The following is a 25,626-nucleotide window of genomic DNA, read 5'->3' as shown; positions in this document are numbered from 1 at the left end:
AGTTATTGATGCTCAAAAGTGGGATTTGTTTGTCTGAAAAGCCCTTGCTCAATGAAGAAGCGAGGAGAGGAGAATGGGACTAAGATTTATTGGGCAGCTCCTTTGTCAGACACTATACATATTTATATTTGATCTGACTTTGTTCTTAATAATCCAGAGAGGAAGGTGTTTTTTCCATTTACAGATGAGGAAACTGATGCTCAGGAGATAAGTAAATTGTCCCAAATCTCAATAGTAAATGGTGAATCTGGTGGAAATTAAATCCTCACTTGATATATAGAGATATATTATTAACTTAGAAATGAATTTAAAACATTGTATGTATTATTGCATTATTGCCGTGTGTTATATTAATAGCTTAATGTATGCTACAGGAAATGGTCAAAGTGATTATCATGGGATGGGACTTAGGTCTTGGTTCAGAGTTTGACTCAGGTAGGAGTAATCTAGAGAATGGGGTGTGAATAAAGTATGGAAGCAAAGAATGTGTGTTGGAAGTGGCCAGGAGATAGCAAATAGACCAATTTGACTGTAGAAGAATCTTTTAATTAAGTATCACTATTTAGTAAGCTATGAAAGTATGAAAGGTCGATTGGGATCAAGTTATATACTGCCAGGTTGACAAGTTTAAATAGTATCTTATGGGCAGCAGTAAAATAATGAAGAATTTTAGGTAGAAGAATGTTACTAAAAGAAGTGATTTAAGATATTAACAAGTTAGTGACAGAATGAATTGGTATGGAGGCCAGCTGTGGTAGAGAGTGATGAGGACTTGGAATAGGGTGGTGATGGTGGTGAGAGGAAAAGGAAGAGTATATTGATAGAAAAGTCGAGATATTGATAGGAGTACATAGAATTTTATGATTAATTAGAAATGGAGATTAAATGTTTTTTGAACATTGATGGCTAAAGGGATTGGTGTAGAGAGAATAGAGAGTTGAGAATGGATAATTTTGGGATAAAGATCAAAAGTCAAAATAAGAGAGATAGGTTCTGTTGTATGTATTTTTTTTATATCCTCATAGATGATTTTATTAAATAGTTCCAAGGTTACTGAAGATTGAAGTATTTTTACTGAAGCTATGTTTTGTCTTGGCCCAGAATTTATTTTTTATTTTTTTAAAGATTTATTTATTTATGCATACAAGAACTGGGGTACAGGCCAGAAGTGCGGGGGAAGGTATGATAGGATTCACCAGAGACAGACTGGGGAGCAGAACAAGCAGATCTCCTGAAATACAGTGGACGAGTCAGAAGAGGTCTGCTGTGCCATGGGGGTCACCTCCCTGGCCGGGGATCGAACTCTTGCTGCAGTGGCTGCGGATTGCTTCATAGTGCTGACGCTTAATCCCTTGTGCCAGCAGGGAGACCCTTGGCCCAGAATTTATAATTTTGTCAAAATATGCAGTTAATAGTTTTTTATATAGTTATAATTTTAAAAATCATTTCAGCACAGCTGTTTCTTTTTACTAGAATATTTTATTCATAAACTTTATTTAACCCAAGCTATCCAAAATATTCTACAGTTTGGTAAACACATGCTTCGTAAGACTGTATCTAAAATCTCATTTCTCCTGGGTCCCTCAGAACTTTTGAAAATATTTATCCTTCAAAACTCAACTTGGGCATTTATTGCCTTTTTCAAAAATAAATCCTTTTCTGATACTTTAGTATTGTCATAATATCGGCAAACTGCACTGCAGTTGATTGACTTTATCATGTTTGCAAAACCTAATGAATTAATAATGGATTGGTTCTGAAATAAACTGAATAAATGATCCTGCACTCACCCCTTTCCACTAAAATGTAAAAGAAGGGGAGAAAGAGAGAAATGGTAATAATAATCAACCTGTGAAAATAGTATATATCTGTCCTTCTATCTCTTAGTGGAATGCAGGATTTGGATAGTTTTTTTAAGTTTTTCTACTAATTCCACTGACTAACAAAAACCAAAACAAAAAACAAAGTTTTTTGCAATGTACAAAAGTGGTGTACAATGTTGCAATGTACAAAAGTGGTGATAGCAGTAAAAAATATCAGGCATACGGTGATGTAAAAGAATCATTAGCTAAAAATTGGATAGAAGTTTATAGGGAGTTGTCATAACCATCCAAATTTAGACCTTGAAAGTCTAGATTCTAAAACCCCTAAGTAGGGCTTGTTAATCTTTTTTGAGTCGTAGACTTTTTTTTAAAAATTGGAGGATGGATTGTCTTAGTTTGAATATACTGTTTCCTGCAAAGCCAAACTAAACAAAACACTTTTCTGGAGTATTAGTCTGCCTTCCTGTTTGAGCTTGCATTGTCTCCAAATTTTTAAGCTTCTCTCCAGCTCAGAAGGATCTTTATTATATTTTCTGTGTGCTTCCAAATGCAGCCTTTCAGTATTACCTACTGTTTGTGCTGTGCATCTGAAAAAAAAAATTTAGACCCTCAGTTGATTTTTTTTTTTTTAACATTTTAAGCTGTGTTTTTTTCATGCCTAAAAGTAATTCTTTAGAAGCACATATTAGGAAGTATTTGTTTTAAAAACATTTAAAATGTAAAGGATTATTTTTTTCCAGCTTTTACAAAACAATTTTCCATAAAATGGTATGTTCCTTAATGGTTGTGATAATAAACAAGGATTTTATCTACTGTAATAAGCCTTTGTTCTGAGTGTCTGGTTATTTTTTACCTTGGTTGTATAAATTCTTTTATAGTAGCAATATCTGGAAATTATTGTCAAATTAGTGAATGCATTTGTTGGTGAAATCCTTTTGGTTTCCTTACTTCTCATAGCATATTTGAAGTACCTAGGATTCTATTGCATTTCCTACTTAGGAATTAGAAGCCAGTTTGATTTTAGACATAGGTGACGGTAACAGTTTTTTTTTTTTTTAAGATTTATTTATATTTATTTATACAAGCACTGGGTACAGTCAGAAGCGCGGGAGGGTGAGAGAATTCATCAGAGCCAGAGCGGGGAGCAGAGAAGGCGGAAGGACCAAATTACACTGCTGAGGGGAGCAGCGGGCGTCAGGAGAGGTCTGCGCGCCATGTGGGACCCTCCTCCCGTGGCTGGGGAGCAGCCGGGGATTGAACCGGCGCTGCAGAGGCTGCAGGCAGCTTCGCAACCCAGCGCTCAACTGCTGTGCCACCGGGGAGGCCCCGGTGACAGTAACAGTTTTCATATTTACATGTATAATTTTATTTTTTAGGCATTTCACCTTTAACAAGTATTTATTTTTTGTCTGTAATCTTATTTAAAAAATAAATACAACTTGAACAGTTTTTTTAATCCACTAGGGTATCCTACATTATTTTACCCTTAGATGTAAAATAGGTTTGTACAGCTGTAAAATACAATTGTAATGGTATAGTCAGCCAGCATGCAGTCTCTGCAAATCCTTCTTACTTGTAGTTTCTGCAAACCCATTCAATTGCAGAGATGTGAAAAGGAAAACTTTGAGGAGATTTTTAATTATTTTGGCTTCTCTAATTCTTACGAGATAACAGCTCCATCTTAAAAACTAGTGTTAGCCCTATAAAAGAAGGGATCTGTTCTGGTTTAGTAAGCTTGCTACTTCCCCACCTAGAATGGCAGTGTCAGTTATTTGTTGGATGGATGAATAATAACTGGATTTAAAATAACTGATAAAATTGTTATTAAAGATATCTTGAAGGATGCTCTCCTGCCCACCTGTGACTATGCAGGAGCCTCTCTTATTTTCCTGATAAACCTGTCCATTTAAAATGCTTTAAAAAAAAAGTTTCTTGAAGGACCTGATAAATGATTATAATATTTTATTCTCCCAAATTGATTGAGAAAGCTATAAATTCCTGACGTATTGATGTTAGTATCTTCATTAAGTACTTTTACCTGGGGCAACAGTGATAAGACTGATGTTTAAGTTGCAAAATTATGTAACAGGGAAAGAAAAGGTTGCTGATGGTAGAACTTGCTTGCCTTTAAATTAGATTTGAAGAAATAGACTTCAGAATTATATAATTCCAAAGGAAAAGTTTATAATACCTTGCAAATAGAAAGCTTGAAATATGATTGCAAGCTGCAAGTTTTCTTTCCTTAAAACACTTTATTTGGAGTGAATGGGAATAACTAAAATTAAACAGTAATTTTTCTAAATGATTAAAAATATATTTATTTTTAAAAGTTTTTTTGTTTTAATTTATACAATAGCTGGGGTACAGGCCAGAGGCGTGGGAGGGTAAGAGGATTCACCAGAGACAGAGTGGGGAGCCGAACAGGCAGACAGACCGAAAGCACTACTGAGGGGAGCAGTGGGCGCGACAGGAGAGGTCTGCTGCACCATGTCTGATTCTCCCTGGCCGGCTGGGAATTGAACCTGTGTTGCAGAGGCTGTGGACAGCTTCACAGCACTGTGCTCAACTCACTGCGCCACCAGGGAGGCCCTATATTTATTTTAAAAATGAAAATCATGCAAGTGAAATGTGACGACTAATTTTATTCACAAAGAAAATACAAGGTTACTTACTTTTTGTTAAAACCAATGAAGATAAGTCATTTGGTATATAGAGTGTAGATAGACTTTTATATTTTCTAAAATGTATTTGTCAGTTTTTACTAATGCCAAACATTGTGTTTTATGCTTTTCATTTCAAACATTTCATTGAAGTGTGAATAGAACTGGAGACTGCTGAACATATACAGCAATTTGTCATAATTCCTTTGTTAATAATGTTTCAAACTGTTGTCAGAAACTTTTCTACCAGGTTTAGAAAGTGTAGGGTAGCATTTGAAGGTGTTTGCTGATTTTATTAGTGGATTACTATTTGAAAATGTTGCTAAATACAAACTGAGTGAAATAAATACTTAAAAGTCTGAAATTGGGAAGGAGTCTTGGGATAAAAGTTGGATTAAATAACTTATTTTCAGAAAGGAGGTTGGTATAACAGACCCAATGAGTGACATTTGCTTGTTAATGGTGGATTTCCCAGAATATGTGTGTCAGGAGGGAAATTTTCTTCTAATTAGCAGGTTCTGTAGTCAGAATGTTTAATAAAACATGTCTGAATGGGTTTCCAGCTTTTCTTAGAGAAGGGAGAGAGATCTTTGGGAGAGCCACAGTGGTTAACTTAATACTCTTCCCTCATTTATTATATTAGATTTTGGAACTAAACATAGATCTAATGAGATTTTTTTTAAAGGTGCCTGTGCTTATTGATAGTTAAAATTCTTAAATTTGGAAAAGGCCTTTTAATTCTTCTCTTCATATTTATTCCAGATTGTTCTGTGAAAGATTGGTGTCTTTTCAGTCTGATAGTCAGTGACTACACACTGGTACAGATATGCAGTCGTTAAAATATGGGAATAAATTTGTCCTATTAGTAAGTAGCTGCTGCCCCAAGGGTGGATCCCCATTTCCTCACTCTTGTAGTCTCTCCCTGAATACTGCTGCTCTACTCCTCATTCTATGGCAACTAAAAACTTAAGAGGGAAGAGGAAGAAGGGGCACAGAACAGTGCTTGTATGCTCTAAATGGACACTGGTTACTGTTCTGATTGTTCATTGCTTGTTGTTTATCAATTACTAAATATTCCAGCTGTCTCCCCTGGCAATACATGTGAAGAAAAAATTCAAGTTTGGAAAGTACAGAATGAAAAAAGATTTTTGATAAAAGAACATTTTTAACATGTAGTATACTTTTGTACCCCTCTTCTGACCAGGAAATTCCTTTATAGAAGACATACAATCTTACAGACCATTAATTTCTACAGAGCACAGTTTGTGAGTGCTGCTCTAGCATTCTATGAATGTATATTTGTACCAATGTAAGGCAGGTGAGGTACATTAGCAAATACATAGATAAGTTCTGGGACTTAAAATGGAGATATCTCCAACTGATAATTTGTTCACACCTCTATGTGGTAAATAGATGACTGACTGAAATCTGTTCCTTTTTGATTTTATTATGGGAAGAAACATGTGTGCTCCTGCAGTTGTAAGTTCTCACCAGTTGAGGAAAATGGTGCATAAAGAGTTTGAATAAGTAGATAACAAAGTGCTTATGTAAGGATGGTTGCTTTTAAGGATTGGATGAAGATATTAGATTGTCAGATTTGAAAAGAGAGCACACATATGCACACAAAAACATAAGATAGTAAAAAGTATGAGTCCCAAAATGGCACAGAGAATAAAAAGAATGTGAGAAACCTTCCCTGATGGCCAGGGAAGGTTTAATAGAAGCCAACCTTGAAGGATGAATTAAGTAAGACAGGCGTAGGGCACAGTGGTTTTGATCAGAAGAGACAAAGGGAGGTGGGAAGACTAGAAAAAAAGCAGTGGCTTAATTGGAATATGTGTTTGATAAATTAGAAAGGTAGAGATTGGCTGGATTGGTTGGGCCTTAAGTATAAAGCTAAGAAGTAAAGAGAATGAGATACTCTTAGATTTTTGAACAGAAGAGTGATGTAGTAAAAATGTTCTTTTGCAAAGGTTAAATGTGATGGCAGCATGCAAGATGGTTGGAAGGGAGAATGTTAACCAGATAAAGCCCATTTCTCAGCGAAATTAGCATTTCATTAACATATATATAGAAGAATAATTGTAGCTTAAACTAGAAAGTGAGGATCATCAAATAGAACCCAATGTGGATTTCCATAGTAGTTGCAGATGCCTCAAGATCTCATGTTTCTCATGCTTCATTTCTATTGGGTGTTAAAATAGAGACCTAAGAGACTAGGTATAATCTTTTTTTTTTTTTTTTTTTAAACTGGTAGCGGTTAGGCAAAGTTGCGGCTGCTGATCAGAGTGTACTCTGATAGCGCTTACAGCAACACGTTAGAACAAATAAACTGCCTGAAAACTGCAAGATATTCCCAAATCTGTTAGTGGTTAAGAGCACGCATTATAGAGTTAAAATGCCTTCAGTGCAGATTTCAGCCCTGCTGCTTACTCGCTGTTTAAGTGACTTAATCTTAAGACGCAGGCCTTTGTGTCCTTCTCTGTAGAAATGTACATACCTCAGAGGGTTGTTGTAAGATTTTAGTTAATCAGTTCATGTAAGGGGCTTAGAGTATTTTCTACCACATGGACCATGCTCTGTAAAGTTAATCATCATTATCCATGCATACTTGTCTGTCCTCTCCCTGTGGAGGGACTCTAAGAGATGGGTGACTGCTTTTGTTACATATAATGTATAAGTTCCATGCTATTGCACATTGCTTTGTCAGTAGTCCGTTAGTGTTGACAGGTTTTCATCTTTTAATAGCTGTTTAATAACAGAAACCTAATCATAATTGTCATCTGTAATTTCTTAGATGTGATTTCAAGGAATACTGTCTGGGAGAAATGGATGGGTCTTTTAAAATTTTAGGCTTACAATTTTAATTTTCATTATTTGTACATCTGATAATACACATAATAAGTGTGTGCACATTTCTAAGTATTTTAATATCTTCATCTTTTTTTCCAGTTTTAAAGTGTGAAATAAATCTCCAGTGTTTTTCAAGAATACTTAAACGGAGTTGTAATTACCACTCAGCACCTAGGACAGCACCCAGCACACTGTACACGAACTCTGCCTTGAGATTTGGGGTTTGTGTTCTGGATTCAGGAAAGAAGAGAAAGTTTTGGGGAAAGTTTAAAATCCTCATAAGCACTTACTCTAAATGTGAAATGCAGAATGGTTTCATGGCTTTGTTTCAAAATGTTTTACACTGGCTGATAGAACCCACTTCATGAAGTAGTTTGAGTTAAAATGATCTAATATTTGTGTTTTAACTTTCAGCTTTGTGTTATTCTTGGAAAATTTCGCACCACTTGTGAATTCCTTGAACCTGGGCATTGCAAACCCACTTCTGTTGGGCCCATCTCCTTTGCACTTTGCTCAGATTAAGACTCAGTTGGCGCTTCAGCAGCTGAATGCCGTTGCCTCACATAGCTCAGCACCACCTTATACCTTATTAAATCAGGCTTTCTTGAAAATAGCCATGTCGAGACCCAGGTTTAATCCTCGAGGGAACTTTCCACTTCAGAGGCCACGAGCACCTAACCCTTCTGGGATGAGGCCTCCAGGACCATTTATGAGGCCTGGATCTATGGGTCTTCCAAGATTCTACCCAGCAGGGAGAGCCCGTGGCATTCCACACAGATTTGCTGGCCATGAATCTTACCAGAACATGGGACCACAGAGAATGAATGTTCAGGTAACTCAACACCGAACTGATCCAAGATTGACCAAAGAAAAATTGGATTTTCATGAAGCACAGCAAAAGAAGGGGAAGCCTCATGGTAGCCGGTGGGATGATGAGCCTCATTTATCTGCATCAGTGGGAGTGAAACAGAGCTCTATAACACAGGTTACAGAGCAGAGTCCTAAAGTGCAGAGCCGCTATACAAAAGAGAGTGCCTCAAGTATCTTAGCAAGTTTTGGATTATCTAATGAAGACTTAGAAGAACTTAGTCGTTATCCTGATGAACAGCTGACACCTGAAAACATGCCATTAATTTTAAGGGATATAAGAATGAGAAAAATGGGGCGCCGATTACCTAATTTACCTTCTCAGAGCAGAAATAAAGAAACGCTTGGTAGTGAGGCAGTTTCAAGTAATGTGATTGATTATGGGCATGCAAGCAAATATGGTTACACAGAAGATCCGCTTGAAGTACGTATTTATGATCCGGAAATTCCAACTGATGAGGTCAAGAATGAATTTCGGTCACAGCAGAGCATTTCTGCATCTGTTCCAGCTCCAAATGTGATATGTAATTCTATGTTTCCTGTTGAAGATGTATTTCGACCATTGGACTTCCCCAGTGAGTCCTCCAATAATCAATCCTTTTTCCCAGTTGAGAGTGGAACCAAGATGTCAGGCTTACATATTTCAGGAGGACAGTCAGTCCTTGAACCTGTAAAATCCGTTAACCAATCAGTTAACCAGACAATGAATCAGTCTCTGATTCCTCCCTCTATGAACCAGCAACCTTTTTCATCGGAATTAATTTCAGCTGTAAGCCAACAAGAGCGAATCCCACGTGAACCTGTGATTAATTCATCTAATGTACATGGACCATCAGGAGGAAGTAAAAAGAATTACCAGTCAGAGGCTGACATTCCCATTCAGTCTCCCTTTGGGATTGTGAAAGCATCATGGCTACCAAAGTTTTCACATGCTGATGCCCAGAAGATGAAAAGACTTCCAACACCTTCTATGATGAATGATTATTATGCAGCATCTCCAAGAATATTTCCACATTTGTGTTCTCTGTGTAACGTAGAATGTAGTCATTTGAAGGTGAGTGTTTTTAAAGATCACTGTATAATGATACTCAGCGCCCAAGTTTCCTCTAAATTCTAATGTGTATGCTTGGTGTTAACTAGGCATTAAAGAAATGACAAATTAATTTTTATTGCACATCAACACTTAGTTGTAATCTAAGTAGCCCTGACCTAAGCACTGGGTTGAGTGTTAGGTTTTCTGTATTCCTGTGACTGGGCACACCACGTGGTTGTCCATTTATTTTGAACTTTTGGTTAGTTAACTCAGAATTTATGCAAAAATAAATTTATATAATATAAACTGTGTACTTACAAGACTATGTCACATGAATCACCTTTATCTAAATAAGAGAATCTGTTAGTATAAAAGTTGAAATAAAACATTTGTTTTGCATACTTTTGAGAAATAGTATTTGTAGCCTTGCACATAGCTACCTACCTTGGGCTAAAGACAGTTAATGTTGATGTAAATATTTTCTGATGCTATCTGTAGTAGGATTTTTAGTATTTCATGGGAGGGAACTTCCTAAAGAAATACATACCAAAATTCAGTCAAGATGAATCATTTTGGGACCAGCTGTGTGACTCAGAGAATGTAAAATGATAGCCACTTAGAGGGAAAAATAAAGGAGGCTTAGCTACTCATATTGTTAGTATAGTTAGAAGAAGTATTGTACAGAGCTGCTTTAAGTATGTAGAATGTGCTGTTAAATAGTAATGGGTGAATTTGAGTAGGAATTTTCAAATATATTTACTTAGATTTTAAAACCACTGTTTCTTCTATGTAAGAATGTGATATCAAGATTTGTAAGTGTTCAGGAAGGAAATGTCCCTCACATGGGAACAAACTTTGATTCAAGGCCAGGCAATTGCTTGTATAGGCTTAAAAATCTATAGGTGTTTATAACTCTTGTTTTTTCCTAACACTGCCACCCTTTTATTGTCTTTTCTTTTACCCACTCTACCACATTTTAGCCAGCAAGATTCTGTTACCTTAGAATTGATGGTTTTAGCTTAAGATTACACTCCACCAAAGGAAAGGCTTTTTATAGTCAGATTTGCTGAGTTCTAATAAAATAATAGTTGTCATACCCTATCAAAGGATATAAAAAAGTCTTGAAATATCTCAGAATAATTCATGTAGCTTATAATTCATGTAGTCATCTAATCTGTTTTAAGTAGCTCTGGCCCAAGTATTGAATTGAATTGTTATACTATGTATTCTTGTGACTGAGCACACCACATATTTTTTCATTTGGAACTGTTAGTGATGAATCCAAGAAAAATGTCTTAAAGAATTGAAAGTTTTGATTTTTATGCTATAGAGTAGAAATGGTATGCATTTAATCAGTACGTATTTACTGATTACCAATTTTGTACATGACTCTGTTGGACTTTGGAGTAAAAATGGATAGCTATATACAATGTAGGCGTTGATCTTAGGCAGTTTATACATAATAGTTGAAGAGAGAAATAACACCTGATGATTTTTATTTTTTTAAATTAGAAGACAACAAATGGTTTGTTGATTGTATTTATATTGTTTGTGGGAAAGGTATTTAATGTTTCTATCTTGATTTCAAGCTTTATTAGTTTAGACCAGCATTATCAATTTACCAACACTATTGAATTTAGCAGTGTGTGATTTTTAAAAAAGTATAAATTTACTCTCTGACATAAAAGATTTCAGGGTAAAACTGATTGAGTGACAGTGACTGTTGAATCTGTCTGGACTAGAATGGATAGGAAAGACTAACTGGATTAGATTGAAGATGTATTGAAGGGTATGAATGATGAGTAGGCTTTAGATGTACGTGAGGGAGGAGGGGTGACATATAGGTGGGAGCAACAACTTGCAGGGAGGCAAAATCCCTGAGCAACCATTACATCATGTTGAGGTGGGAGGTGATGTTTGTGGTGAGCATATTTTAAGTATGAAGGACTTTGAGAAGCAAGCCCACGAAGTTTAGACTTGTGGTAAGAGGCAATACTAAGCTAATTAAGTTTCTTGATATATGTGAAGTGACATATTCCGAGTATTTATAAGATAAATTGGGGTATGCAGGGTGAATAGGAATGAGAAGGTGTGTTAGGGCACCTAATTTAAGACTGCCCTAGTTTAACTATCATGATGGTTAGTCTGAGTTAATATGATAAATATAAAAATCAGTGACAAAAAGAAATCATTTAGTGATCATTTGAATTCAGAAATTGTCATTTCAAACAAAGAAACATCTTTTAACAGAACAGCACAATAGATCTCACTAATGAATTCTTCCCTAAGATGACCAAATGATAAGGATTTGTTAACCTGGATTTAGATGGTACAATCTCTGGTTTCTGTGATACTATCTTGCTGCTTTGAAAGTGTGCACATATATATTACATCATACTGTAGCCAGTAAATATAAATTACCAATTGTTAATTTTTTCTTGTTAAGAAATACTTGACAACATGTACCCTGCCTCTGAGTCTTTAAAACTAATCTTTTTCAAAAAGGCAACAATAGAATGAAAGTGTATCTCTTTTCTAATATATTATTAGGAGGAGGAGCTATCCCTGGTTTTGAAGTTAGTCAGAAGGCCTTTCTTTCTGAAATAATTCAGAAATAATTGAGAAAGTACTGACTGACATAAAAGATTTTTGAGGTAGTCAGAGGTAATGTGTGTGCTCTGTTACGGGGTGGGTATTTTCACACATTGATTCTGGGCTCACTTGTCTATAGTCCTTGCACTTGGCACTGTTTTCTGATAGGTGATTATCATTTTTTTTCCCAGAGAGGCAGTCTACTGATTTTAGGATTTCATCTAAATTAGATATTTTTACTAGAGAGTAGAATTTGTAATGGTATAGGTATATTTACTAAACTTGAAACAAGTCAAGTGGACCTGTTAAAAGATAGTAGTGGGCGTGTGTATTTGTGTGAGTGTGTACACAGAACTGGAGAATATGCCTTAAATAGGGCAGCTATAAGCATCAGCTGATAGTTGATACATAAAATACATGTCCCACTCTAATGATATCTTCATAGTTTTTCAGGAAAAACTGGGATTCCGGATTGAGGGGTAAAATCTGGGTGTTTCAATGATGGCAACTTATTAAAAATAAATTTTCATGCCCAATCCACTACCTGCCAGTGTGTCTGTTTCATGTAAACAATGTTCAGTTAATGTCAAAGACATGGTTTTAGCAGTAACGGGGGCTCTTAATTGCTAGTCTCTTCTCACTTTCTATTTGTATCACTGAACAGGATGTACAAACATTTCTTTATTGCAATCCACAGTCACTTCCCTGTTTTAATGAAATAGTTTATTTAGGGTTTGTCATAATTTGTTGCCCATTCTTGCAGGTAGTTCTTGACAAGGCAAATTTCAAAATTAGTATTTAACTGTGGTTTTAATTATGGATTCTTATAGTTCATCTTTAGCTATGACAAATTGAAATGTTTTTTAAATGAAAATGACATTTTCTTCAAGGAAAGTTTTGAAACACAGAACTGTTGAGTAAAGTTTTCTTCCTATTCAAATGCTAGAGTGACAATAAACAGTAATGTACATGTTACTTTTAACTGTTTTCCTTGGGGGCCTGTATCCTTGAAAACTGTATTGCCTTTTTTTTTTTTTTTTTTTTTTTTTTGCTGTTATCAGATGTATCTTCCAGGAGCTGTTTATGGGTTATAAAATGTGACTAGGGCAGATTTGTTAATGAAGTAATATATAAGAAAGCATTTTGTTCATTGTAAATGTAAGGGATATTGTATCATTGAAATGGTGTTACTTTCCCTTAAATTTTGGAAATAAATTAGATTTGATCAGCAGCAGTTTTTCATATTTTTGCTTTTTTTTTTTTTTTTTGGTCAATAATAGTGAATAAGTTGTTTGAATGGTGCCATCCTAAGAGGTAGATAATATTGCTGGTAGTTTGAATTTTAGAGGTATTGAGTCATTGAGACCTTTTATTTGGAGATGCCATCTCAGATTCCATTTTATCTGTAGAGTTTTTTGTGTGCTTGTAGTATTTTTGTGTTTGAGGTGGGTTATTTCTGATCCTCGCTTTTGTTTTCTTCAAGTTCATGTATATATTTGCTTTAAAAAATGAGTGTCCATGGGTGTGATTTTTATTTTGAAGTTTTTTTTAATACTAAAATGTTCTAAAATGAATCAGTGAGGTATGGTATTGAGTACATTTGTTTAGAAGCCTTTTGAGTACCCTTGTGTGGAGGCCTTTTATTTTTGTTTGTGAAAATTTTATTCAGTACTTATTGCTATTTACCACTATATTTGCTTACTTTTTGAAAACAAAGGTATGCTGTGTCATTTTTAAAAACTTTATTAGTCAGTATGAGGAATGTTCTAATTTTGGTAATTTTCTCCTTTCACAATAGGATTGGATTCAGCATCAAAATACATCCACTCATATTGAGAGCTGCCGACAGTTACGTCAACAGTAAGAACAATTTTTTCTTTTTTTATAGTGGCAGATTTACAAGATAGTTGTTTAGGTGTGGGTGTTTAATCTTTAATGTGGTATTTTGAAGAAGAACATTTTTAGAAATTTCCTGTTTTTGTAGATACATATTTAACTTTTTTCCAAAAGAAGAAATTTAAATATTATCCTTTCTTTTGACACCTTCCTAATTTAATTGTAATATTATTAGTTCATTCCTTGCTAACTTGCCTTCTTTTATATGATTTATCTATTTTAGAGTAGATTGTGTTTCCTTCTCCTATCCCCTGCCTCCCTCTAATTATAGGAGGTTTCTCAAGGATGAATAACTAAAAACCAACCCAAACCAAATACCAGTGTTTAATTTCAGGTAGGCAGCTTTGGCTTAGAATCTATTTTCAGAATCAGTTGTTAAGTAGGAGATAAACTAAGCAGATGGGATGGTTCCTTAGCGTTGGTTCTTCAGTTCTTCCATCTCTCCTTTTTTTTTTTTTTTTAAAGATTTATTTATTTATGCATGCAAGAACTAGTGTATAGGTCAGAGGTGTGGGAGGTGAGAGGCTTCACCAGAGACGGAGTGGGGAACAGAACAGGGAGATAGATTGAAATACACTGCTGAGTGGAGCATTGTGCACATCAGGAGGGGTCTGCTGCGCCATGTGGCTAGCTCCCTGGCGGGCCGGGGATTGAACTCATGCTGCAGAGGCTGTGGACAGCTTCACAGCGCTGTGCTTAACCCCTTGCCCTACCAAGGAGGCCCCATCTCTCCTTCTTTAATTAAGACACGAACTCTCTGAAGGTGAGAAGTGTGATTTTAATACTATTCTCGTATTCCTTAGGGTAATATAAAGTTAAATTGTTTTTCCTTCAGCATCATGAAATTGGCTGATGGAGTTTGGTGGCTAGTTTCTGGTCACTATGATAGTGACATATTCTTGGGCAAAGGGATTTGTGGGAACTGTTTTGTTTAGATTTTTTTTTATGAAAACATGGAATTTTTTTTTTTTGAGATTAACGGTGCTCTTCTTGTTGTAAGTAATGAACATAATTCAAAGTAACTGTAAAGTAAGGGAATTTACTGTAAAGTAAGGGAATTTACTGTAAAGTAAGGGAATTTACTCATTTAACCGGAGAGCTTAAGGTATGGTTCTAGTTTCTAAATTGGATGCTGAAACAAAATATTTTTTTTTGGTTTTGGCTCTTTCCTGCTTTGGTCTTGTGGCATCCCAGGTATACTTCCTCCATGAAGCAGAATGACCCTTACAGTTCCGAATCTGTTCTGGATTTGGTATTTTCAGGAGTTGGGAAAAAAGAAAAGGCACCTCTCTTGCTTATAACTCCTGCATATATTCTTGGTTTGACTCTCTTGGTTCACTTTGAGTTAGTTGTCCATCTCTGAACCAATTATAATGGTTCCGAGAGTGGGGTGTTTTACTTACATTGGTGTCATGTGTCTATGCCTGTAATTAAATGTGATAGCAGCTGTACCTGAAACACACAGATTGAGAAATAGAGGTTGGAATTGCTTCCCTTTATAGATATTGTGGAGACAAGTTACCTTCATATGGTAATTTGAAGGTAATTTGTTATCTGCATTCAGGTAGACCTTATGGCCACTATAAATGGAAAATCTCTCTTAAAGCACAGTTTTTTTCCAGATACCTAGTTGGATATATAATTTTCATAAAGGTGAAGGTTTTAGGTGTGAGTGAGTTATTTGCTGTAGGTAGGCTTTCATTGCTGCAAAGAGATTTCTTAGCTACATGTACTGCTATTGATTTACTAGGGCAAATGACATGTATGCCATTAAAGCTCTTTTTTTTTTCTTTGTACATGTCCATAGGACCATGATTTCAAAGCAGATGCTTTCCACGCCTGCAGCTTCCTTACTTTACCCTACCTTTTCACCTTTTTTCAGGTTGTGTACTATTGAAGAATTCCTTTATGGTGCTCTCTCCATTACCAAGAAAAAAAAAATAAGTTAGATTGATTAGGGTGCTTGAGATTCTTCTGTGGCAGAATGTATGCTGTGCCAGTCTTTGTTTTTTTTTAAGCTGCATGGTATTCCATTGTGTTGCTATATCTTAATCTGTTTAGTCATTCCTCTACTGATCTGTATGTAGGTAATCACTCTTTTCCATAAGTCACTTCCCTCTTTGTCTTTATTGGATCTTTATGGATTCTGACACTAGAATAATTGGTTCACTAGAGAAAAGATACAGTGTCTCAGAGTTTTAGTATTAAAATTTATAAATAATACTACCTATTTGATTATTATTATTTCATTCTTCTAAGTGCTTTACATAATTTACTTAACCTTCAAAGCAACCCTGTGACATATATGTATAATGATTATTCATCATTTTACCAGTAAGGAAACTGGGGCATAGATAACTTTCTTGATATACAGCAAATAATTGGCACAAATTGTCTGTCTAGCTCATGGATGTAAGTCCCAGATTGCCTCCCTCAACATTCTATGTTAAAAAAATTTCTAAGGTACAAAAAGTTGAAGAATTAGTATTTATATATTCTTTATCTTTATTCACCAATTATTATCATTTGCCACATCTATTTTATCTATCTATATATGTATATATTTTTGAACTATTTGAAAATAAAATGCAGACATTATGACCCTCACTCAATTCAATGTCTATCTCCTAAGGTAAGGAAATTTTTCTATTATAACTATAATATAAGATGTTCATGAAGATTAACAATTTCATGCCTTCTGTATAGACCAAGTTCAAAATTTCCCACTTGTTTCCAAAATGATCTTTTTTCTCCAAAATACCATTTATAATTGTCTGTTACCCCTGTATCTTCCCCTCTAACTCCCCAGTTTAGGGTCCAAATCAAGACTCATGCATTGCAGTTTCTTTTAATGTGAAACAATGCCTTCCTTACCTTTTGGGGATGGGGCGTTGAGGAGAAGGATTTTTCATGATGCTGACTTCTTTTGAAAAGTCCAGTAAAGTTGTCTAATAGAGTGTCCCACATTCTATACTACTTTGTTTTCTTATTAAATTCAGGATGGACATTTTGTCACTTAAACTTTAAGGTGATGTATTACTGCTGTTGGGGACAGATAATTTCAATTACTTGGGTTCCTCATTCTTAGCCATTATGTTATATTGCCTACTATGTAAGGAGGCTCATGCTTCTGAAACCCACTTTAAACTCTTGAGGCAATATACAGGTTGTCCACATTCTACTCGCAGAATAGTAAACATGCTGTGTCTTACTGCCCTGGCAGCAGAGACAAGAACATGTATTCTAGTGGTCAAACTTGTAAAGACCTAAAACATTATTAACAACTTTTGAATAAATGGTTTTAAAGCTTTTGTGAATCCATAAACTGGAAAACTTTGGAAGTTATAACTTCTGTGTATTGGTAGCCAACTATATTTTCAGCATTGTACATATGAGAAAGCTAAGGCTTATGATATATTAAGTAAATGACATTAAGATACTTGAGTGTTAAGTAGCAACACCTCTACTTACATCCAACTTTTTTTGATTCCAAAGGTTTTGCTTTTAAATACCATACCAAAGACCAGAAATTGATCTTCTTAGATGGTACATTGTTAACAGAAGTTTTGAAAATGTGAAAGTAGATTCCAGAAAAGTACACCTGTTTTTATAGTCTTTGATAATAGATGATGAAATATTGGATTCTTCATAGTTTGTCACTTAATAGTTACAAGATGCTCCAGGCATTTTGTTTGCTTTCAAGGCAAGAAGAAAGGAGCACAAAGCTTTTTCAGAAGTTTGCCAGTGGTTTTGCACCTATGTCTCATTTGTTAGACTTTATCACTGGTTATGTTCTAATAAGACTGAGGAAGCAAATATTTTGTTATTTTTGTTATTGTAATAGAGACAGGCAAGGTAAAGGGAATTGAGAATTGCTGTTGAATTAACCTGTTAAATAATGTGATACAAATAGCAATGACAAAAAAAACCACATTACCTTTACTAAGGTTTTGACCTGTCTTTATTTTCCTGCCAGGTGACTTGTTGATCCATTTTCTTACCTGGATCGCCTCTTCTTTTTTTTTTTAAATTTTATTCTTGAATATTTGGAATTTAATGATTTATTCACTATTTCCAGTTAACTTTTAAAGTTCTGATTCTCTAGAAAGGAGAGGATGAAGATGTCTTTCCTTAGGTTTCTATGTTACTATTCCTCTCATTTTTTTCCAGTGATTTCCTCCTAATTTCTTTCATTGATTCATTTTTGTTTGCTCTATTCGAAAGTGTTGGTGTGCATAAGATTCAGTCCTCAACTCTTTTTTTCTATAGATTCAATTCTGTGTTAGTCTCACTTTCACTTACGGTGTCTATATGCCTACTTTCTAGATATACCAGCTCCCTTCTTTTCCCCTAATTCCAGATACCTCTATCCAGTTGGTCTGAAAATATTTTTATGTTCTCCTTGCTTCAGAAATGTTAAATGATTCTCCATTTTCTTTTATTTATGTGCACCCTGCTTACCTAATTACAGGGACCTTCAATATTTGTCCCTGTTACCTCTCCAGGTCCCCCCCCCCCCCATAATTTGTTCTAATTCCTTCTGTGGTGCACCCAGACCACTTCCTCTAACAGATCATACACCTTCCTTTAATCTAATCTGGTCTGTGCCCATTTATAGACCTTTATCAGAAAGACCTGAAGAGCAACCTTTTGTGTGATTTCTCTCTTGACTTCTCTCACTACATATGTGTCCCTCTGCAGACCACTTGGTACAATGTAAGGGCACCATTCAATGTAGCATTCTGGAGAATGGTGTCCCTATAGTTCTGCAAAATAGGGAAACTGTCTTTTAAAACTCCTACCTAAGCTTTTATCTTGTACCACCTCTGTATATCTTAACACATTTTATGTGTACAGTTTGTTTTATATAAATAAATTTTAAGGCCTTTATTATAGTATGTGGAATGTGTTTCTATTAACTGAATTACCTACTAGTACCTTTGTTATTGAATTAGATACTCAAAATATTTTGTATCCAAGAAAAATTTCTGCATTTTAATATACTTATAAATCATTATATAAACTTAAGATTTGAGCAACCCTCTTCCCTGCAGAGGAAGATTAATTAAGCCATGTAGTCTTATTTTAATTGTTCATTAATATCATTTATTCTCAACATAGGTATCCTGATTGGAATCCTGAGATCCTCCCATCAAGAAGGTAGTTAGTTTTTCTTAATGGTGATATTATTGAAATTTAATTTACTTTTAAAGTAAGCAAATACTTTTTTAAAGAAGGTATTGTTTTGACTTGAACCCTGTGTTCACCATTTTTACTTTCAAAAAACAGGCAAATCCAACAACCTCTATGAATTTTTCTTTAATTACCCCCCTCAAATGTGGTAACTCACCTCTGCATACTACTATTTTGTGTCTTTCCTGAAAATACCTTATGCTTTTATTATTTTATATTTGTGAGATTGATAGTAAATGCCCAGAAGATTGGGAATGATGCTTTGCATGCTGTGTTGGGGGTGGAGAGGGGGTCCTTATTCAATGTGTGTGTGCTTCTGTGTGTGTGTGTATACACATATATATACACGTGTGTGTGTGTATAGTGTGTGTATATGTACACATATATACAAAAGAATAGCAGTCAGAAAAAATATTTGTAAGTGACATAGTCTTTCAGGGGAAATTGTTGGAAAAATTTGCTTTTGTAAGTCATTTTCTAAATTCTTTAGATAACTTAATACTTTGAAAACATAATTAGATAAATTGTGGAACAGAGAAATCCAAGAAGTTGATGATATTCTTCTATAAGTTAGTCAAGACAGAGAGACTCAGTTTATTAAAGTATTGATTATATGTTTTGATTGTTTCTTATCTATCTATAACACTGAATTGCATCATAACAAAATAGGCTTTGTTTTAAGTAAATGTATGGTATCAGAGTTTGGTACTACAGATAGTCTGTTTTAAGAAGGTCATATAATTTAACTTTACATGGAAGTGTTGAATCTTGGGTGTGTTTTGTACTTTGTAGAAATGAGGGCAATAGAAAAGAAAATGAAACACCAAGAAGACGTTCTCATTCCCCCAGTCCTAGACCTTCTAGGAGATCAAGCCCAAGTCACAGATTGCATCGATCTCGAAGCCCAATGCGTTATATATACAGACCGAGAAGTCGAAGTCCTAGAATTTGCCATCGTTTCATTTCTAGATACAGATCTAGATCCCGTTCACCATATCGAATGAGACATCTATATAGAGGTAGTCCAAAATGCTACCGATCAGTTAGCCCTGAAAGAACATTACGGAAATCTGTGCGATCATCAGGTACGCTTATGGTCATGGATAAGTCTACTTATTGTGACTACTTATTTTTTAGGGTTTTTTGGCTTGAATTTTTCAAATTTCTTTATTTTGAATAAGCTTGAGATGGTGGCATAAACTGTCAGATATAGCAGAAGTTGGTGTTTTGAGCTTTTTGTCTCAGCTCTTCCATTTTGAAGTTTTTAAAGAAATGAAATATTCCATTTTATCTCATTGTAGAATTGCTCTGTGAAATCTGCACATCCTAACCTAATGCATTTTCTTCCCCTTATTTTGTGGGAGAGTATATCTGCTCTTGCAGCATCAAATTTAAAAACCAAGTATGGATAAGCATCTTAGTTTGCCTTAATAACTGATAATAGATATATCTTCAGTGAACTAATTTAATGTATTTTTGAAATTATTCATGTTTTTAACCTGTGCCTTAGTACTCGTTTAGTGACTTCTCCAGAAATGGTTTTTATGTGTGTGTGTGTGTGTGTGTATATATTCTCTGATCTTTTCAGAGGTCTGCAAGGTCTTTCCTTTTCCAACTATATTTCTGTGAAGCTGGATTTCTTTTGTATATTTCAACTAAAATAATGTTTCCAGGAGATGAGATCAGGAACAGAGAAGAGAATTCAGATGTTTGTTTTTAAATCTAATAGTAAAATGTTTGGAAAAATACACAATAGTGCTATTCATATTACTAATTTTCTTTTTGTTTTGGCAACTAAAATTTTTCATAAGATACAATCTAATGGTTTATTAAATTAATACATATTTTTAAGATTCTATTTTGATTTTCTATATGATAAATACTGATAAATTTAACCGAAGAAACACTTTGATTCCTCAATTTTTAAGAAAGTAAAAGGATACTGAAACCAAAGGAACTTGATGTAAAAGCCTTTTGAGTGAAGAATAAAAGATATACTTTTTTTTGTGTGTTTACAGACTCTGGCCAGAGAATGGTTCTGTGATGAATATTTGAGCAGTTGAGATATTTTTATTTTTGTTAATAATGTGGTGAGATTATTTTTACCTTAAGTTCTTTTCAGTTGAGGTTGTGTTTATATCCTTTTTACTAGATAGGAAAAAAGCATTAGAAGATGTAGTACAACGATCCGGGCATGGGTCAGAATTCAATAAACAGAAGCATCTTGAAGCAGTTGATAAAGGAAACTTACCAGCACTAAAGCCTAAAACTGTTAGTGGATCAAAAACATCAGTTAAATCGACAACCTCTACCAAGAGTGATTCAAATTTAGGACATTCTACTCGTTATAAATCTAAGAATGTTGAAGATGACACCTTACCAGAATCTAAACAAGTTTCTGATAAAGCTGTTTCTCTCCAGCGTAAGGTCAGTAGTTCTCTGCTTTATTGGTGCAAGTGTACGCATACATTTGTGTTGTCACAGAGAGAAAACTGAATTATCTGAATTTTTTCATTTACGTATTTCTAAAAATTTGAATAGTGACTTGTTAAATTATGTCGATAATGGAATACTTAATTGGTTTCTCTTTTGATATAAAAGTACAGTAGCTTACAAATTGTGAAGGGTTGTCATTTTGATGTATCAAAAGTGAGAGCACTTTGATGGCTTAAAGTTTTTTATAACTGCTCAAGTAGATTACTGTGAGTTGGGGAAGTGACCCTAATCACCAGCATTATTAGTAATCTTTTCTAAAAAGCTTTCAGTGTGTCTACTGAGAACTGGTCATTTTCAATCTATTTTATACTTTTGGTAGTACAGTTCGTAAGTGAAATACCCTGTTGTCTAGTGTAGAATAATCTGCTTTTAGGTAGAATAGTCTCTTCTGGGAACTGATATATTTGGTGTATTTTTTTAATTTTATTTATTTTTTTTTAAGATTTATTTATGCATACAAGAGCTGGGGTACAGGCCAGAGATGCGGGGGGTTAGAGGATTCACCAGAGACAGAGTGGGGAGCAGAACAGGCAGATCCACTGAAATACACTGCTGACGGGAGCAGCGGGTGAGACAGGAGGTATCTGCTTTGCCATGTGGGTTGCTCCCTGGCCGGTGGCTGGGGATCAAACTCATGCAGCAGAGGCTGCGGATTGTTTCATAGTGTAGTGCTTAAACCCTTGAGCCACCAGGGAGGCCCATATTTGGTGTATTTGACGTAAATTTCTTGTTAAAATGCTAGGTTTGGTGGTTTTTTTTTTTTTTAACCTGTTGACTACTAAAGCTGAAATTTTTTTATTTTTTAATTTTTATATATTTTTTACATCATTTTTCATTTTTGCACAAAGTATGCATTTTCATCTTGGTTATAGTCCCCATAATGCTAAGGGGTTTTTTTATTGTATATATCAAATTACTGTTACAGTAAAGAAATATATAAAACATCCTCAGAATATGAGCAGTATGGCAGATTATCAAATGAGTGTTGTATCATTGGCAGATTATCAAATGTGTGTTGTATTACCATAGATGAGAAATTTAACATAGACAGTGCATTTGAATTTTATTACATCTGCATCTTGTAAAATATTAACACCTATCTAGGTTGCATACTCAATTAGAACAGAGAGAACACAACTATAATTTCAGCTTCACAAATCATGGATTGTGCAGATAAGGAAAATACTCTTTAATAGATCGACTACTCTTTAATAGATTTTATAGGTTCTATTTATTACAAGATGCTTCTAAACAGAAAAGAACATCTGAATTGGTTTCATATGAACTCAACCATTGTCGGATTTGAGTTGTAAATATTTTCCTTTATTATGTTAAAATACTTAGAAAAGAGTGTTTGTAGGAGTAAAATTAATCATAGAAGAAATTATATTGGAAATCGGGCCTCCCCTGGTGGCGCAGGCGGTTGAGCATCGCGCTGTGAAGCTGTCCGCAGCCTCTGCAGCGCTGGTTTGATCCCGGCCAGCTGGTGAGGGTCCCACATGGCTCTGCAGACCTTTCCTGTTGCGCCCGCTCCTCCCCACAGCAGTGTATTTTGTGAGTCTGCCTGTTCTGTTCCCTGCTCTATCTCTGGTGAATCCTCTCACCCGCCCGTGCATCTGGCCTGTATCCTGGTTCTTGTGTAAATGAATAAATAAATCTTTAAAAATATATATATATTGGAAATTACTTATATTGTACACTGTGGTTTAACTTTCGTTTATTTTAAATTTTCTTATCTCAAAAATAGCTTCGGAAAGACCAGTCTTTGCATTATGGTTCAGTTCTTCTTATATCTGAATTACCAGAGGATGGCTGTACTGAAGAAGAGATTAGAAAAATATTTCAACCATTTGGAAAAGTTAAAGATGTCCTTATTGTTCCATATAGAAAGGAGGTGAGTCATCCAGTCTATACTAAAAGTGCATACAAAACCATTATTTTAAAATCTGTTGATGGATGTTTTAGCTGTTTTTACTACATAGAGAGTTGTTGATTGAGAGTTATGTAAATGTTTAGATTTGAATGAACAACTTCCCAAGAAGCCATTTTACATTCTTTATAGCAGGGGTTGGCATATTTTCTCTGTAAAGTACCAGATAGTATTTTAGGCTTTGCTGCCATAAGATTGCAGTTACTCAGCTTTGTCATTGTAAAACAAAAGCAAAGATTGCAGTTACTCAGCTTTGTCATTGTAAAACAAAAGCATCCATAAATAATGTATAAATGAGTGAGCATGGGCATATCTTGTTTTCAGAAGCAGGTGGTAGTCTGTAGAATGCTAGCCACTGCATTAGCACACCAATAAGGTTATAGTAAAACAAATGATTTCATAACTATTTTTTACATGTGGAATATATTAGAGGTCACTAAAACTATGAGTAGCCCTTGACTAAGCAGAACTTTAAATTGTGAGATAAGACTAGGGAATATAGTTGTCTATGTTTTTCTTCCTTGCAAGAAGACTTGAAAATGTCAGACTTGGAGCTTCTAGACCAGGTCCTGCCTTCTCTGTCCAGTGAGTCCTCCCTTTCATTTTCTTACTGTTCATGAGCCTGCGATGGACTTACCTCTTCTTTTCTTAGTATTGTTAGAGAAATTCTGTTGGGTTAAATGTTTATTTCATATGTGAAAACATTCTAAAGATCAAATTATGGCTTTAGCAAAAAAAAAAAAAAAGGCGATTAAAAACAACCAGGATTTGAGGAAATTTTAGTTTTATGTTCCACATAGAGCATTCAGTTATGCAGGGAAATTTAAGTTAGATTTTTACTAATAATGGACTACATTTCATTTTAGGCTTACATAGAAATGGAGTTTAAAGAGACAATTACTGCAGTAATGAAGTTCGTTGAAACAACACCTATTCTTATAAAAGGGAAAACTGTGAAAGTATGTTTTCCAGGAAAGAAAAAACCACAGGTAAACTGGATTTAAATCTTACATGTTTCATTTATGTTGATATTCAGTTTAATGTTTTAAAGTATGATGTATATAGAAAAAGGCATGAAATAAGAATGTTCAGTCACTTGATTGCAGTGTGTAAATTCAAATGTACTGAAATTAGCAACCATTATATGTACACATAAAGTATTGTGAACAGTATTAAAGGCTACTAGTAGACTAGGAGAAAATAACAAAATTAGCAAGCATTTGTGAAACCTCTACATAGGTCACAAACTGACATTGACATATATTGGAAATCTTTTGCATACTTCGGAATCCTTATACTATTCTTTCTCCAGAAAAGTAATCCCTAACTTGATTTCTAATAGTCATAGTTGAGTTTTATCCATTTCGAACTTTATGTAAAATTTTATCTTCCAGTACATTAATTTTGGGAGTCTCTTGCTTTCTTAGAAGTATCAGTGTTTAAGGGTTTAATTTTTCTATATTAGTTTCTATGTTTTACTTTATATATACATAGTTAATGACTCTAGAATTACTTAAAAATATCCAATAATTTTTGAGGGTGTGTGTGTGTGTGTGTCTGTATGTGTGTGATTGTGTGTTATTTATTTGCTGAAGAATACCTGCTTCCTAGTTCCTTTATAGCATACATTTTTCAACTAAGAATTTAATTTGAGGGCTTCCCTGGTGGTGCAGGTGGTTGAACGCAGTGCTGTGAAGCTGTCTGTAGCCTCTGCAGTGCGGGTTTGATCCCCACCGGCCATGAAGATATCCACATGGCTCCTCCTGTCTTTCCCGCTGCTCCCCTCAGCAGTATTTTTCGGTCAGTCTGCCTGTTCTGTTCCCCGCTTTGTCTCTGGTGAATCCTCTCACCCTCTAGCACATCTGGCTTGTACCCCGGCTCTTGAATAAATAAATAAAAATCTTTAAAAAATAAAGAATTTGATTTGGGCATCCAACTGCATTAGTACATACAGATTTTTCTCATTTGTTTTAACTTCTACATTCTGTACTGTGTTATATGCTATACTGTGGCCTCCAACCCCCTCCCAGTAAATGCAGACTGGAGGTTTTGTGGATTGGGGGTCACAGACAATCCTGGGAGCCCTGAGACTACACCAGGGACTCTCTACTTCGGTCTCTGTCTCTGGTCACCTGGTTCCACCTAGTTGAAAGATGGAACAGGCTATGCTGTCACAGTGAACTATGCTGACTTCCTGACTTACTGTTTCTCAGTTTTTCCTTCCTTTACTGATGATTTTTGACTTTCCTCCTTGCTGAGAAACTGATCCTCACTTCTGTAGTC

General features: G+C 35.0%; 1 protein-coding gene across 2 annotated transcripts in view; it reads left to right on the top strand.

Annotated features, from left to right (window-relative positions):
• Window positions 1-7,937: 7,937 nt before the first annotated feature.
• The window catches only part of ZNF638 (zinc finger protein 638), a gene marked incomplete at its 3' end in the record, with an annotated part of 58,208 nt that continues 40,519 nt past the window's right edge, over window positions 7,938-25,626 (top strand). For both annotated transcript variants that reach the window (XM_084235058.1, XM_084235057.1), the window contains exons 1-7: window positions 7,938-9,257; window positions 13,627-13,688; window positions 18,846-18,884; window positions 19,710-20,002; window positions 21,070-21,344; window positions 23,161-23,307; window positions 24,210-24,332. In XM_084235058.1, the coding sequence (XP_084091184.1) occupies window positions 7,953-9,257; window positions 13,627-13,688; window positions 18,846-18,884; window positions 19,710-20,002; window positions 21,070-21,344; window positions 23,161-23,307; window positions 24,210-24,332 (2,244 nt within the window). In that variant the 5' untranslated portion in view covers window positions 7,938-7,952. The remainder of the gene's footprint in view (window positions 9,258-13,626; window positions 13,689-18,845; window positions 18,885-19,709; window positions 20,003-21,069; window positions 21,345-23,160; window positions 23,308-24,209; window positions 24,333-25,626) is intronic.

This window comes from Talpa europaea (genome assembly GCF_964194135.1).
Source record: "Talpa europaea genome assembly, chromosome: 6".
Taxonomy (NCBI): domain Eukaryota; kingdom Metazoa; phylum Chordata; class Mammalia; order Eulipotyphla; family Talpidae; genus Talpa; species Talpa europaea.
Note: the sequence above shows the minus strand (reverse complement) of the source record. Positions and strands in the feature narration are given on the sequence as shown.